This window comes from Corapipo altera, unplaced genomic scaffold (assembly GCF_003945725.1).
Source record: "Corapipo altera isolate COAL_440 unplaced genomic scaffold, ASM394572v1 55, whole genome shotgun sequence".
NCBI classification, from domain to species: Eukaryota; Metazoa; Chordata; class Aves; order Passeriformes; family Pipridae; genus Corapipo; species Corapipo altera.
Window position 1 is genome coordinate 17,076,029 of NW_020884882.1, and position 16,878 is coordinate 17,092,906.

The 16,878-nt window shown below is 49.1% G+C and overlaps 1 protein-coding gene across 6 annotated transcripts in view; it reads left to right on the forward strand.

Annotated features, from left to right (window-relative positions):
- The window catches only part of GRM7 (glutamate metabotropic receptor 7), a 139,938-nt gene that overhangs the window by 68,197 nt on the left and 54,863 nt on the right, over positions 1-16,878 (forward strand). For all 6 annotated transcript variants that reach the window (XM_027640729.1, XM_027640725.1, XM_027640726.1 and 3 more), the window contains exons 5-6: positions 2,384-2,584; positions 8,157-8,296. In XM_027640729.1, the coding sequence (XP_027496530.1) occupies positions 2,384-2,584; positions 8,157-8,296 (341 nt within the window). The remainder of the gene's footprint in view (positions 1-2,383; positions 2,585-8,156; positions 8,297-16,878) is intronic.

The window sequence follows — 16,878 nt, forward strand, 5'->3', positions numbered from 1 at the left end:
GTTCCACCCCCTGTCATGGGCAGGGACACCTTCCACTGGCCCAGGCTGTTCCAACCTGGCCTTGGACACTTCCAGGGATGGGGCAGCCACAGCTTCTCTGGGCACCCTGTGCCAGGGCCTCCCCACCTTCACAGGGAAGAATTTCTTCCTAATATCTAATTTAAACCTAATCTCTGCCAGTTTACACCATTGCCCCTTGTCCTGTCACTGCAGGCCCTTGTCCAAAGTCCCTCTCCAGCTCTCCTGTAGGTTGAGCAGCTCAGACATCAGGGGTGCAGTTTGGTGAATACAGAGGGAACCCAGGAAGAAGGAAACGTAGATAATTATTGATGTTCATATGGGGGGTGTCTCTTTGCTTGTATTCAAGTAAATCTCTTTTGTGGATATATTTGGACATCTGGTTCAGTGCTGGCCTTGGCAGTGCTGGGGAAACAGTTGGACTTGGTGATTTTACAGGGCTTTTCCAACCTCAACAACTCCATGGTTCTTCGTGTTTGTAGAATTTCTGTTCTTCTCTCTCTGTGCTTATTTGGAATTCTGGTCTGCTGCCTCTTCACTCAAAGAAGAAAAAAAAGGGATTTTGGGGGACTCTACCTTTTTCTCATGAGCTGAAAACAAAACTGGAAGCCTTTGCTCCCGGGCTGGGTGGGGAATAATCCAGCCTGGGGGCTGAGCCAGGACAGCACCCCTGGGCTGTCCCTGCTGGGGGGTTATTGCAGACCCTGCTCTGCTGGGGGGGAAGGTGGTGGGGCTGGGGCTGGTAAAGAGCAGGAGGGAGAGATCCAAACCTGCCAGTTGAGCAGCAACAGGAAAATGGACTTCTTGCCTCTATTAAATCATTAGTTCTCACCGTCATTAACAGCTTGATTTCCTTTCCTCATTGGTATCAGCTAATTTAAATTCACTCAATCCTGTTTCTAATTAAGGGTATAAACAAAGGAATTTTTGCCATTCCAACACTTTGGAACATTTACTTTGATTGAACGTCTGAAATATTTGCAAGGGATGATTCCAAGGTCTGGTTCCTTGGAGCTCCTGGCAGCTCCCAGCCCTGCAGGTACTGCAGGAAGATGAGCAAGACCTATGTGAGGTTAGAAAAGCGGGATAATGCAGGTAGAACATGGGATGTGGTGTTGCCACCCTTGTACTTGTGGTGCCTCATGGCTGCAGCTCAGGCCACTCCCCAGCAGCAGTTCCATTCCATGAATCCCTGGTGAGATGGGTCAGTGTGATCACAGTTGGCAGCTGCACAGACTGAATCCAGCAGGTGTTACTGGGACAGGGAACAGCAGGGAGTCAGTGGGCAATTTTGGGGGAAAGGAAATTAATCAAAGATTTCCCATTCTCAGCCTGGGGTGTGTCGCTGTGAGCTCTGGAAACACTGTTTGGTTTGCTGCCTAATTGCAGAGCACCCAGTCACCTGTTCAGGGCACCAGAAAGGCAGGAAGGCCACCTCAGTGCCTTGGGCTAAGGCCACATCACCAGGCTACACCTCCATCCTGAGCCTGAGGGTGGGAGAATGGTTAAGGCTTGAGCCTTCCACTTCAGATATTTGGATTCACCTATTTTGTCACTGCTCTGGAGTTCTTTGGCCTGTGTGTGATTGAAGTTCTGATTTTCTATGTACAGAACCCCTCCCTGCTCTCAGTTTCTCATGCCTTGCCCCGTGGGCTGAGCAGCTCCCAGGGTTTGTGGTTCCTGCACACCCAAGGAATGATTTCCACCCTTCCCCAGCTCTGCTTCCCCCGCTGTGCCTGGGCTGGCATTAACTCCTGGATTCCTTGAGAGCTCTCCTGCTAAAATATTTTAGAGGCAATCAGTGGGTTCTGCAGGACATTTCAGGCTCTGCAGGCCGGGGAGCAGAGGGTGACAGTTGATGCCAACACTCGGAGCTTCCCGAGGTGCTGTTAATACCCTGGTGTTCCTCGATTCCCCAGAGCACCCCTTTGGTGGCATCTCTGAAGTGACACTTTATTCCCTCAGTCTGGCTCCAACTTTCAGTTAGAGTCTGGGATTTGCAGCAGAACAAAACATCAGACTTTAAATACCAGCTGTGCTTATTTTAAATATTTTCCCTTTTCAAAGCCAAGCTTTGGGAGTTTTCAAAGCCTGGAGTTTTCTCTCTCTAAGGTGGTCCCTGTAGATTAGGACTTCAAGTTGGTGATCGTGGCAGGATTTGTTTGTCTGGATTATGTAGAACAACTTGCAAGAGGTGTCAATGGTTCTGGCAGCAATCAAAGAGGTTTGTTTATGTTTTAATTAGTAAACCCCTAACTCAGAACGTTTTATTGTATGGATTAAAGGCAGTTTCAATGTGCTCCAGGAGGGTTGGGTGTTTGATCTGGGGTGGGCACTGCTCCTCACTGTGTCCGTGTGTCCCCAGGGCAGGAGCGCATCGGGAAGGACTCCCCGTACGAGCAGGAGGGGAAGGTGCAGTTTGTCATCGACGCCGTGTACGCCATGGCCCACGCCCTGCACCACATGAGCCGCGACCTGTGCGCCGACGGCGCCGGGCTCTGCCCCGACATGGAGCACGCGGGGGGCAAGAAGCTGCTCAAGTACATCCGCAGCGTGAACTTCAACGGTGAGCACAGAGCCCCTCACACCCACCGGGCCTCTGCCCGCCGAACCCACTGCCCGTGAGCCCAGAGCCCACAGCCATCCTGACCCCACAACCACCCTGACCCCACAGCCATCCTGACCCCACAGCCATCCTGACCCCACAGCCACCCTGACCCCACAGCCACCCCGACCCCACAGCCACCCCGACCCCACTGCCACCCTGACCCCACAGCACCCTGACCCCACAGCCATCCCGACCCCACAGCCACCCTGACCCCACAGCCATCCTGACCCCACAGCCATCCCGACCCACTGCCATCCCGACCCCACAGCCACCCTGACCCCACAGCCACCCTGACCCCACAGCCATCCCGACCCCACAGCACCCTGACCCCACAGCACCCTGACCCCACAGCACCCTGACCCCACTGCCACCCTGACCCCACAGCCATCCTGACCCCACTGCCACCCTGACCCCCTAACCACCCCGACCCCACAGCCACCCCGACCCCACAGCCATCCCGACCCCACAGCCACCCCGACCCCACTGCCATCCCGACCCCACAGCCACCCCAACCCCACAGCCATCCTGACCCCACAGCCATCCCGACCCCACAGCACCCTGACCCCACAGCCACCCTGACCCCCGCGGCCTCCTCAGTTCATTTCACGTCATGTGTTTTGTGTTCAACCCAAATCAAGGCTTTTTTATTGTCGTGGCATGAGACCATGTTTGTTTAGCATTTGTTTGAAAATACCATGTTTTAGCCAAGGCAATAAGGCTGCTGCTGCCCAGAGACAGGAATGGCTGCTGCTGCTTTAGCACCCCTTCCAGAAACCTTATTTCCAGTGGGAGAAATCACTGGGGAAAAGCCTGAGCTTGTCTCTGGCTCAGTGTGGTTCCTGAAGCCCTAGAAGGTTGTTACCATCACGTGTCAGTTTGTTGTCTTTCCATTGTTTCCTGCACATGGAGAAAATTCACTGGCTGAAATTCTGTACCCAAGGCCCACCTTAGGTGTGTGCTCAGGGAAAGGCAGAGCACAGCTAAAGGGAAGCCAGGTCCACCTGGGAAGCCAGAACTGTGTGATTTAGACATAGTTACTCCAGCCTTCATTGCTCTAGTAAGATTTCAGAGGAGATGAACCATCCTGAGAGCACTTTACCTCTTCCTCCCTTATCACTTTATCCCCCTGTGCTGCCCAGGAGTGGCCACACTGGTTGTGCACCAACCCCCTGTTCCAGGCAGCACAACAGGCTGTCATGTACTTCCCCTGCATTGCACTGTATAAATCAGGCCTAAATATTAACACAGTTTCCTTGCCTCTGTATGTTTTCCTGTAATTTTATTAGTTTCATTAACGAACACCCACTTGCCACCAGCTCCGAGGCCCCGGAGCGGGTCGTTTCCAGCAGGGAATGGTATTTCTCCTTCATAAACCTGCTAATGGACTTCCCAGGAGGTCTGGCTGCTCTCACTCTGGCTCTGCAGGAGATAGAGAGCTGAGATTTAACCAGGAGCCAGAAGGTAGACCTCCAAATCCATATTTAAAACAGATTTAGGAAAGTACTGAGAAAAATATCCTTTTGAAGTGTGGGAGGCAGGGCTGCTGCTGCCTGGGGAGGAGGGTTTGCATAAGCTGCACGCCCTCGTTGGGCACCATAGCCAGAGCTCCCCTCCCACCACCTCCTAATAAATATTTTTATTAATAAATTTAACAAAACCCACACAGAGCCAATAGGACCCGAGAGCTTTAAAGGGGGGAACACAAATGCTATTTTGTGGTCAAGCTTGGTCTGTTGTGCCAACGATATTTTTCATTCTTGTATAAATCATCTTCTAAAGAGCAAGGTGAACATGAGGAGATTTTAATTCCTTTCCTTGAAGGGATGTTAACTACAACCAGGAGAAAGTTTGGAGATGAATGATCCGAGGAGGTCTGCAGAGTTCTCTTGCCTCATTTGGGAAGGTTGATTGTGAAGGACAGAACTCCTGTGGCAGCAGAGCCTCCATGTGCAGGACCACACCTGGGCATTGCAGTGCTGGAAGGACGGGGTTGTCTCTGGATATTTCTTGCATATAAAGATGCTGAACATTCATCTCATCATTTCAACAGAGCTGAGACATAATTTATGAGGAACTGGGTGTCCAGTTAATGTTGTCTGGTGTCCAGCTCCAAGAAGTGTTTATCCCTGTGGATAACAATGGGAGATCCTGGGACAGGGATGATGGTGCCTCTGTGTCCCTCGGCCATCGTGTCGTGGCTGGGAGGGCTGGCACAGAGGAGGGGGCAGCTGGGTTTTGTCAGCTCCCTGGGTTTAGTCTTGGTCTTAACATGCCCTTCTGAGTCACCAGTGCAGGGCTCCAACTCCTCAGGAAGGTTGGGACTTGGTAAGCAAATTTAGTCTGTGTGTAAAATCCTGTTCTCCCAGTTTTCCACCTGAGTTTGTGGTAAGAACAGAAAGTGGAGCAGTGGGAGCGCTTTGTCCAGGCTGTGTGAGGAGAGAAAAAGCATAGCCTGAGATCCTCTCTGCATGTAATGGATCTCCTTGGCACTGTGCAGTTGAGAGCATCCTGCCTGTGCCTGCTTTGGAGTCTTTTCTCCCTTGCACAGGTAATGCAGGAAGAGCTGAAGCCATGCTTTGATGGAGAGAGGCTGGATTTGTGCGAGGAGCTCGGTGTGCATTTTGCTATTGTCACACTACCTCGAGAACAAAGGGCCCAAAATATGGAAAACTTCAAACCTCAAGCGTTCAAGCAGCAAGAGTCTGAAAGTATCAAAGTGTAATTGTATTTTTGCCAGTGAAAAGCTGAAGATGCTGTTCATAGGAGCCCTTTGGGTCTTCAAACTGCTGTGAACATGAAGTGAGTGATAAACACCTTGGCTGGTGACACCTGTCTAGTGCCCTGCCCTCCTCTGGTTAATCACTTTCTCATCTTGCAATGATTAAGAGATTGAAATCCTGCAACTTCAGTCAGACTGTGTCTGGTCTTGAGTGCTTCCTGCAGGTGTACCCTGTGTCTGTGTGGGGACAAGGCAGCTCGTTTGCTGGGAGTTGAAGGGAATTGTCATGGCCTCTGCATGGGCAGGAAGCTGCAGCCTCAAGGCTGACACTCCTGAAGCGCTTGCTGGGGCTGAGCAAAATTCTGGGAAATCTTAATAGAAAGAAAATAAATTCTAGATGATCAAAACCCAGTGAAACAACCACATGTTTTCAAGATCAGAAGATCAAGAAGTCAAAGAACAAGTAGGGTCATTTGTGAAAACCTCTGTGATGAGGTTTTCCTACATCACATTATATTATTTTCATTGTTTCATCAAAGGAGCCTGAGCTGTGTGTGGAGGCTGGAATGCTGCAGGGATCAAAGCAGGGCTGCCAGGTCCCCACAGGCAGGAGGCACAAAAGGAGAGCAGAGCCTGTACCTGGCCCACACTGGGGTTAAGGAGGGCTTGCACTTCCTAAGCAGATCTGTGGCTGGGAGTCCAATTACTCCAGCTTCAAAGTCAGGAGAGGGGACTCTTGTGCCTGACTCCTGACCCGGGGTTACCAGTCCTTCCCATTCCTTTGGATACTCGACTTCCCAACAGATCCCAGGCTTCTCACGGCTTTTCTCTGTATAATTTTAGCAGTCAAATGGTGAAGTACCTGAAAATAGCAGCAGGTGTTCCCTGCTCACTGCCCACCCCCTGTGCCCATGTCCCTCGGGGGGCTCTGGACCATCAGACTGTGCTGGGCTGAGCCTGCAGCCCTGGCACACCCAAGTGCATCCTTAGGGATTGTTTGGAATGGCTTAGCCAGGAGGGCTCTGGGTGACATTCCCAGGAAGGTGAGCCCAGGAGTGCTCTTGGCTGCTTCCCCTCAGGTTTTGTCTCAGCACCCTTGACTCTGGGTGGCCTGGACAATGGAGCCCATTCTCCATGTGCCTCCTGACAGCAGACACGGACCCTGCTTCATGTCCTGGGACCTTGTCAGGATGTGGGGAAATCACAAATGTCTCTCTTGCATTTTGGGAGCCTCACTTGAGCTCCTGCCATTTCAATTGTACCTTTTTTGTCAGCTCTGACAAAACCAAGCTTAACTGATAATACCAGCCTTAAGAGTTGTGATTAGCTAAATCCCATTTACCTCTTGTGCCGACTTTCCCAGGGAGCCAAGGAATTACAGCCATAGCTTCTGATTCACTCTAAGTGTTTTCACTCTAAATGCATTCTTGCTACATGAATCTGTAATGACAATTAAATATCTGCCTGGTGCTCATAAGGAACCAGTGAGCAGAGATATCAGTGCAAGATTTTCTGTACCAGCCTTTGAACTGAATTTGTTCTGATCTCAGAGGATTGTAGGAGAGACAGGAAACCATTTACCAGGGCTAGAATGGAGACTGTGCTAATTCACTCCTCCAAACGTTTTTTTCACTCACAGGAATTCAATGAAGAATGGGAATCATGAAGAAAACAGTAATCTTAAAGTTCAATGCTACAACAGGAGAGATTTTTCATTGCTTTAGGGAAAAGAAGTTACGCAGGAGGAGGAAGCTTTGAATATAGATATGCTGGAGGATTGTCATAATCTTCAATCTTGACACAATATTGCTCTTCCCTACTGAAACCTATTTTAATATGTCTTGAAATAAATGTCACCCTTGAAGGTTGCTCCTGGAGATCTGAGGAAATGCAGCATTGCTTTGAATTCTCATCTCAGAAAAGGTTCACATCTAATGCTGTGGTAATTAAAATGCAGATGTCGTGGTGAGAACTCTCCTGAGGCTCAGGGATCTGAGAACTCTCCTGAGGATCAGGGATGGTCTGTCCCAGGGCTCAGACATCTCTGCACCCCCAGGCTTTGCTCAGCACCAGGCACAGAGGGAGGGCTGGGGGCTTTCCTTGTCTTGTCCCTGGTCCTGCATTTCCTGACCTGTGTTCATCACCTGAGTCCATGGCAAATAAAGTCAGTTCAGGATCCTGCTCTGTTCCCACTGCGACACTTCTGTGTCGGTGTCAGAGAGCCTAAATAAGGGACTACACAAGGAACAGTCTTCCTAAAGCTTAGTCTGTTCTGTTCCACCCCAAGCACACGGTGATTGCGGGAATGAGAACATACTGTGGAGGAGGAAGCTATTTCTGGATGCCAGTCAAGACTCACCAGACCTGGGCTGACTCCTGACAGCACTATCTCACAGAAACAGATGGAACATTTTCTGGGAGGGGGTGAAAAGCAGCATTTAGAGGCTCCATTCACAGGAATGATTTTCACTGAAGAACTCTCTGAGGAAAGAGAGATGGGAGGGAGGCTGGAGGGCAGCAAGAGAAGCATTCTGATATTTCTTATGTTGGGCAAAGCTAGAGTGAGGTAAGGCTCATCTAGTTTGCTCTGTTTATTTTTAGGCAGCAGGTTTAGGCAGTGAGAACTGATCTCTGGGAGAGGGCTGGGGTGATACCAGTGTCCTGAAGTGTCCTGTTAAATGGCCAGGCTGATAGATGACCTTTGCTGAAACACATTTCTAGTCTCAGTACTCTCAACCGTGACTAAATAAAGTAGATCTCGTAAAGACTTGGTGTTGGTTGGTTGGATTTTGTCTTGTTTCCTTCCCCCAGGCAGTGCTGGCACTCCAGTGATGTTCAACAAGAACGGGGACGCCCCAGGGCGCTACGACATCTTCCAGTTCCACAGCACCAACACCAGCACCCCGGGCTACCGCCTCGTGGGCCAGTGGACAGATGACCTCCAGCTCAACGTGAGTCTGCCTTAGTCCCTCCTTGCTCCTTTTTGTTGGCCACAGTCACTAAATGCTTTTTTTTTATCCTGAAAAACTTAGAAGGGATCTTCACTGTTTCTTCACAGCAGCATCACAAGGTTTTGTCGCACATTATCTTGTTCTAGTCTGTCCTGCAGCCTTCTCCCTGTACCCTGAGTACCAAAGCTCCTCAGACTAACAGAGACATTAGGGGATCATGCAAATTTTATTACTTTTGTGTGTCTGAAGTCCCCAGTTGCCAGCTTGGAAAATGAAGCCATAATTCGTTGTAGTTCGAAACCACAGGGCTTTCATTTGCAGATGCTCTTCAGTTTTTCCCGTTTTTGGAAAGCTGAAACTCAATGTTGTTGGAGTGACTCACTTTTCCGGTGGTACTTTCAATCCATATGGATGAGATGGCCTTTCTGTGATGATGCCTAAAGGAAAACAAGCACGTAGGAGCAGGGGATCAAAGATACTTTGATGTTTTCCAGATGAAAAAAGCAGGAGTGGTGGGTGGGAAAGCTGGAGACTCTGTGTCAGCCTCAGCCACACAGAGCTGGTCTGTGACCTGTCTCGAGAGCTGGGTTCGTGGTTCCTGATTGACTCTGTGCAAGTTGCTTGAGCCTGGAGTTGCTGGAGAAGTGGTGCCAGTTTAACCTTAGAGCTATTGGCTCCTTGTGGAGTGTCAGGAACACCCACAGCCAGTGTCTGCAGCTCAGTTTGGCTCTTCAGCACCAGAGCCTCAGTAAGAGCAAGGTTATTCCTGAAGTGTTTATTTGTTGAAAGAGGTTCTCCTCTCTCAGTCAAGGTTCCATCCAGGGATGCTTGGTGTGTTATGGCTCCTTCTCTGCCTCTGCTGCCAGATTTCCTTTGCAAACAGGGTGCAGGGTGACAGGGAGGGCTGTGTGACCATGGCCCAGCCCCAGCACACCCCCCAGGGGTGGCCAGGACATACCTGGCACACAGGGAGTGGTCACAGCCCCTGTGGCCGAGCGTGGACCCAGCATCACCCTCACTGCACTTGGGGGTCAGACCCATGAACTGTGGGGACACCTGAGACCCCCCCAGCCATGGAGCTCTTTGTGCAGCTGGGACACACCCTTGGGCTGCCCAGGTAGGTCCAAACACCGTCATTTGGGGTGTAACCAAATGCAGAACACATTTGTAATGTTTTATGGTTTTTTGTTAAATTAAGTAAATAATATTTGGGTCACCAAAAGTCCAGTCTTGGAGACTGGCCACAATATTTTGCTCTCTTTGGACTCTGGCTCATTTTGATTGACTGTATTTGATTTGCTCTTTCAGTATTTTTCAACTTCTGATGTTCTATTTAAAGAAACTTATATTAACTTTCAATTTACAGTTCTTTTAGCAAAAAATATTAATATTTTATTAAGTAAATCCTTCTTTATGTAAACGACACATCCTGATTCATTAAAATTTAAAGCTAAATTAATGGAGCTTGATTTGTATTCCTGTTGTTGTGTTAAATGTTTCCATAAAAAGAGCTCTTTCCTCACCCTCAAACCCTCGTGGCCACAGGGTCATCTCAGTAATTAAGATTCTCTCAGTAACTTCCCTTCTACTCATGAGAGTGTCCTGGTTTCTCACACAGATACAGATGTAGGTGTGGGTATGTGATAGTCCCTGTCTGTATTTTCTTACAATAATAAAAAAAATTGTGGAGCTTAGGGGAGTCAAGGGTTCCTGGAAATAACCAAACTAAATGCTATTGAATACATCCCAGGGCAAACTACCAGAGGCTACAATTTGTCTTCAGTAATTATTGTGGAGATAACCCTTCAGGGGATATTTCCCCAGTTCTTAGTCCTTTATTACTACCACAGAAAGGGAAAGAAAAGGATGTTTGGTGCAAGTGCTAATTTTGATTTGGAAACTGCTGCAGTGATGTTTTGTTTTCCAAGAGACTTGTCCCTCTGGGCAGTCTCAGTTCTGTGTGTCTGAATTTGCTCTGTTGTAAAAGAGAAAAATTGTTCCCACGGGCCTCAAAGGTAAGGACACTCCAGATCCCAAAAGGAGCAGGTAAACAACTGCTGAAGAGCATCACAGGTGAGTAAATATCTTCTTCTTTATCACTGTCCTCATTCCAAGAAGGAACCAGCATGTTTTGCCATTTTTCTGGCTGTGGTGCTGCTGTTCAGCCTGTTGTGGAGCTCTTCTGCAATGGTCCATGTCACCTTCCCATTCGTGGTATTTTTATGGAGAGTGATGGTCACAGAGTGGATTAATCTTGAGAGCTGTACTGGATTCTTTTATGTAAAATTACAGAAGAACTTCTATTCAAATTTTCTTTCTGTTGCTGATGTTGGTAGACAAAGAAAAGAGACTTTTAACAACTTATTAAAATCTGCTTTATCCATTTGTTTTTTCTTGTTGTCATGAGTTGATAAACCTGGTTTTGTGAGTTATCTGAGACTGTCTGTTCTTCTCAGTCCTGGTGGCTTCTCCCACCTTGGCATCACCTTTGTCTTTTCTGTCCAGCCAAGGCAGACACTGGCTCCCTACACCCTCCAGAGCCAGGCTCTGCTTCCTGATGTTTGTGTGTGAAGTGTCTCATCTGGTTGCTGTTGACTCACCCTGGATTTGCATTCCTGTGTCTGAGGTCAGAAGCTGGTTGATAACAAAGAAAATATTTTATGACTTTTCACTGCAGCAAACTTTGGGACATGACATGGCTTTTACGTAGGGGCAGCACAATCCTCCCCATCCTTTGCCTGGTTGGTATCAAACCACTGAGCACAGCTCTGCCCAGTACCCAGAGCATGATTTAGTGTCACTTCTGGCTGTGTTCCAGGTATCCACACAAGGATGAAATGAGCAGATGTCTAATTTGGGATGGCTTGGCCAGTATTCCATGAGAAGCCACTGCAGTGCTTTGTTCTCCCAGCAGCAAGGTTGTGATTACACAATGCCCACCCCCCTCCAATGAGGGGTCAGGGAGGACCACCCTCTGCCTCTGTCCCTGGCGAGGATGATGCCAAGCTCTGTCAGCCCCTTTTGGCCCCTGGCACGCAGATTTAAGACACAGTATTTATAGTTCATGTCCTCCTACAATTGAAAATGCTTTGCCCTGGATTTTGGGATCAGGAATTTGGCCAGCTGCATCCCTGCTGAAATCCTGAGCCGTGACCCCCAGCGCCTGTGGTAAAGCAAAGATACAGCTAATGCCATTAGCTGATAAATCCTCTGCCCACGGTAATATTGGAGTTTTAAATCAGGATTGTGGCTCCCTGGTGGTGCTGAGGGTGCGTGTGGGTGTTACAAGGCAGTTGTGTCATTACATGAACTACTTTGACTGGTTTTAGGTTTAATGTTTCAAAAACCAAAAGTGCCAGTGGTGTTAGGGAGGAAATCTGCCACGGGCAGAAGGGGGTGTGTCATGCACCAGCTGTTTTTTGGTTGGTTTGCTTTTCAAACGGGTGATTTGGTTTGTTGGTTGGTTGGTTTTCCTTTGGAAATAACTGGATCTCTGAGGCCTCTGTGGTTGGTGCAGTGGGAATGGTGAGGGTGGCTGAAGGCAGCGTGGCCTGGACACGCAGGGTCCTGCTTTCATGCCCGATGTTTCTCTTGGAATTTGAGAGCAGTACTTACCCTCCCTGCTCTGCTTTCCCAATGTGCCCCACAGCCCCAGCTCCAGCTGCCTCCTGGCTCTCCCTGCCCTCTGGAAGCCTTTGAGGTTGGTGGATAAGAAGCACTGTAGGAGTGCAAGGGGCTGGCTGAGCAGCTCCCGTATGTGGCTGGCTCCTGAAAATGCAACTCCTGCTTTGAGGTGCCTGACACAAACAGAAACACAGCTCTCCTGGAGGAACTGCTGTGCCTGAAGGAGAAAGAAATGGATCACTCCTAGAGGAACTGCAGGTTCTCGTGGGAAATTTGGTGATATTGCTTCTTTCTCCAGACAGAGTTAACTCAGCAGGTCCCAGGTTTATTATGTTTTCCCATCCCATTCCCCCTGCAAGTATTCCAGAACTGTCAAATCAACAAGTAAAGAAACAATCCCTGTGAAATTGCTGAACTTTCTTTTTCCAAGTGGTTGTGCCAAGGCTGGAGAGATCTGTCCAGGCTCCTGCAGGAGGACATGAGCTGCTGCCTGTGGTCAAGTAACAACGAGCTGGGGGATGTTGAGATCCTGCAGGATGGGCTGGAGGTGCTGACTGGACACAGGAGGAAGCTCTCCCTGGGGAAGTGCTCCTGCCTCTGTCATGTGTCCCCAGCTGAGATGTGGGGTCACCTCAGATCATCCCTTCACATCCCTCTGGGGCTGCCTGTCCATAGGGGCAGAGGTGGTGCCCTCTCCCACCCTCACCCTCATCTGGGAGGAGTGAAATGGTTCCATGAGACCTGTTCACTTGCCCTTGGAGAGGGAGATCTTCCCAGAACAAGCCAACGTGGGGCTGTTTTTTGGTCTGATTGTCTAATGAATGCTGTAATAAGGCCATTAGTGTCTGCATAGGGTGCATCATGTTGTCTTAATTGCATTGGCATCTCCAACTTGTCAAGTGCACTCTTCCAGTTCGGTGTTATGGCTCAGAACAGTGTCACTGGGCACGGGGACTCTGCAGCACATTTTCAGGATGGCTGAGGAAGGTGAATCCTTGACTGGGGATGAAAAACACCATGTCCTGTTCATTATTACACTGCAGAGATTTCAAGCAGCTCTTAGTCGAGACGTGCCTCACTTGCAAAGCATCGGGCAGGGATAACTGTGAGCTGCAGATAAAATGAAGCCATTTCTCTCATTAATCTGTTTGCAAACAGAAAAAACACTTATTAAAGATGCCTAAACATGTGGCGTGCAGAGACAAACCAGAAAGCCTGTGTTGTTTTGTGGCTGTGCCCCAGGATTGGGAATAGCCTGGTGGTGTGGAGCAGTGCAGGGTTTGACACATGACTGCTGGTTGCAGGAGCCCTGCATGCCGTGCTGGGCCGGCTGCCTGCAATCCCTCAGCCCCTTATTGATGGCCTCCAGCAGTGCATGATCTATGGCTGCAATCCTGCCAAACAAGTGCTGGGAAGATGGATGGTATTGATAATTATCAATATGGTTCCATAAACACGTCGGTTACACGGATCCAACTGCCCTTATAAATCCTGGCTGGCGCCGAGGACGCGGCTGCTGCTCGTTAATAACTCCCTGCTCCGGGGGGACGGAGCTCGGGGCTGCTGTTTGCCAGCATTTTAGAGGAGCGTGAAAAATGGGGGGAAAAAATGAATCTTGCTTTAAGCAGTAACACTCCTGCAGCTCATGGTGTTGGGCTGGGAGCGAGCTGGGGGTCAGCATTCCCCTCCCGAGGATGGGGAGCCCTGGCTGGCCTGGGAGACAGGCAGAGCCACTGGCACAGGGACCAGGCAACTGCCACACTGCCATTCTGTTTTCCCCACAAATGGAATTATATTAAGTAACTCAGTAATCCTGTGTGCAATTTATGCGGATCCTGCTCACTTCAACACCTACTGAGTCTGTTTGGGCTCAGACTAATCAATTTACTGCCACAAACATCTCTGTTAGGGAATCTGGAAATAAATGTTATGAATAGTGAGCTGGTGATGAGAGAATTAACTGTCTAACCTGCTGGCAAGAGACCTGGCTGTACCTGCCTTTTTTTGGTAAAATATTCAGGTTGGAATTAGATCCAAGCAACTCCTCAGCACTGTTGGATGCCCAGGAATATTCTGCCAACAGATGGTATTTTTCTAAAATAACGTGTTCAAATTGATTTGTGTTCATTTTTTTGTTTTGTTTTGTTGTTAGGTTTTGGTTTTGTGTTTTTCTTTGGAGCAGAGTGTGTTCAAAGCAGATGGATTTTTGTTTGTTTGTTTGTTTGGCACTGTTGGGACACTCTGCATCCTCTGCTCCCCTGCTCCTGTCCAGGCACCTGCCTTTCAGTGTCCCATCTGTCACTGGGTGACACGTGTGACAGTCACACTCCTGGGACTGGGGGTGTCTGGCTTTGTGAGAATTATTTCACAGCATTTCCACTGCTGAATGCAAAGTCCTTCCAGAAAGATCTCCAGCCTGTTTGCAGAGCTTTTGGCCATAGCTGGGCCTTTCTGAGCTCAGCCTCTGTTACACCCTCAGCCAAACTGTCTGTGGTCCAGGTAGGAGTTTAAAGGTGAGTAATTGCATCAGTGGGTTCCTAAAATACATCCCAGTTACATGTTCTGTCTGGGAGTCCCCGTGCCCACCGTGTCAGCAGCTCTGATGTGCTGTAATAATAGATGTTGTTTGTTTTGTTCTCTCATTAAATCCTGCAATCTTTCATTGCTCATGTCAGCTGTGACCAGCGAAACACCTTTAATTATCTTAACTTGCAGAATTAACTTTCAACCAACTGGAAGGGAATTTTTCAAGCCACTGGCCTGCTGAATGACCATATGCTGATTCCTTAGTCCTCCATCAGGCCTCCAAAATGTATGGAACAGGAGCAGGCTGGAATCAGGCAGGTCCTGCTCACAAGCTGTGATTGCAGCCGGACTTGGGGAGGGCTCTTGGAATGAAACCAGGGGGCTGTGGGATCACAGATGGGTTTGATGCATTTGGTTCAGAGAAGGCTGCTGGAAGTAATTTGTGTTCAGATAAGGGCACAGCCTCAGCGTACCTGACAGAAACCATGTGAATCCAGCAGCGCTGCTCCTGTACCACAGCAGGGAGCTGAAGCACTTATGGCACTTCATCCTCCCAGAGCCTGGAGGGAGCCTGCAAGAAAGATGGAGAGAGACTATTTACAAGGGCCTGGAGGGACAGGACAAGGGGGAAAGGCTTCAAACTGACAGAGAGCAGGGTTAGATTAGGAAGGAATTCTCCCCTGTGAGGGTGGGGAGGCCCTGGCACAGGTTGCCCAGAGAAGCTGTGGCTGCCCCATCCCTGGGAGTGTCCAAGGCCAGGCTGGACGGGGCTTGGAGCAACCTGGGCTGGTGGAAGGTGTCCCTGCCCATGGCAGGGGGTGGGATGAGATGATATTTAAGGTTCCTTCCAACCCAAACCAGTTTGTGATTCTGTGATCCCTAAATGCAGGTGACCCTGTCTGTATCTGGGCTTTCTTAGGAAGAAGTCCTGAGTAATGTGTGTTGGGATGCAGAGAACCTCACAGAGTGTCTCCAAGTGTCCCTCAGTGCACATGTACCCAACACAGGGCATGTAAGGCCCAGTTCCCAGGAGTGTTTGGGGTCAGCACGATGCTGATGCAGCAACACCCACAGAGACACAGCCCAGGGCTGCAGGGATGGATCTGGTGAGGAGCTGGAAAGGGCACTGCACGTGCTGGAAAGGGCACTGTGGCAGCTGGTGCCTGCATGGGAGTCCTGGACAATCCTTCTGCAGCAAGGCTTGGTCTGGAGTGAGTCAGAAACCCTGCCAGGGTGGTGCTCTTGGAAGGGGGAAAGCAGCTTTGAGAACTGAAGTGCTTGGAGGCTTTGACAAAGCTGGGTGTGAATGGCAGAACAAAACCATCCAGGAGAACAAGGACCCTCAGTCCCCTCCATGTGCAGAATTAGAAAATAATCCACAAAGAGAAGAGCCAGAATCGTGGGCACCCCTTTCCACACTTGAAAATCATGAAAACTGTGGAGGTTTTTTTTAAAAGAAAGATTATTCCACAAGTTCAAGCTTTCTATGTAGAATTTCACTCTATAAAAACAGGAGAGCAATAGTTAAATCTTACACATTTCTCTGAAAACTGGCTCAGACTTGGAACTGAGGACGTGAAATGTCATTTCCTCTGTGCCATTGACCCCTCTTGCCACAGTAACACACACCCTGGGCTGCACCACCCCAGGCAGGCGAGGGGAATTCAACTCCACCAGCTTTGGGCAACACAGAACATGGGTGTAATTCTCCTCCAGGTCTGAAAATGTCACAAGGTAAAGTGTTTGTAGGGAGATAAATGCTAAGAGAAACCAGGCTGGGAGAGTATCTGAGATATATTACAGGTGTGTGCAAAGATGGGAAGAACCAGGAGCGTAAGGAGCTCATAAAAGCTGGAATGGCAAAAAAATGACATAGCAGAAGACTCGGTGACTTGAGAATTTGCTTCATCTTGTGCTGTTCTCTCCCATGCCAGTGAGCTGCAGGCAGACACACTCTGAGAATGAGTAACACAAGAAATAGAAGATAAAAACCAGATCACCCAGTCTTCAAAATAGGTGCTGGTTTGCTTCTGCACATCCCTTCGTAAATCCCTTTTGTGTGGCTAATGTAGTTTTGTCAGCAAATATATTCAAGAGCAAATGCTTTGCTGGGATGTTTTATGGCTAATGAACAGGTTTGGTTACTTTTGGCAGGAGTAACAATGTCAGTTTGTGTGTTATTGAGAGTGCAATATTCTTTATTTAATACCCAAAAACGGGAAGAGTCTCTTCAATGACAGATGTGCTTTGTTGTATTTGGAGAAGTTCACCCAGCTATGGAGAGAAAAACATTTCATCTGTGCACCAAAGCTGTTCTGCTCCCAGCAGCAGCTCCTCCTCTGCTGCCAGAGTGGAGAGCAGGGCACAGCAGCTCCAGCAGCAAGGGAGCACTGGGCACATCACAGATACCTGAGCACTGGGCACATCACAGA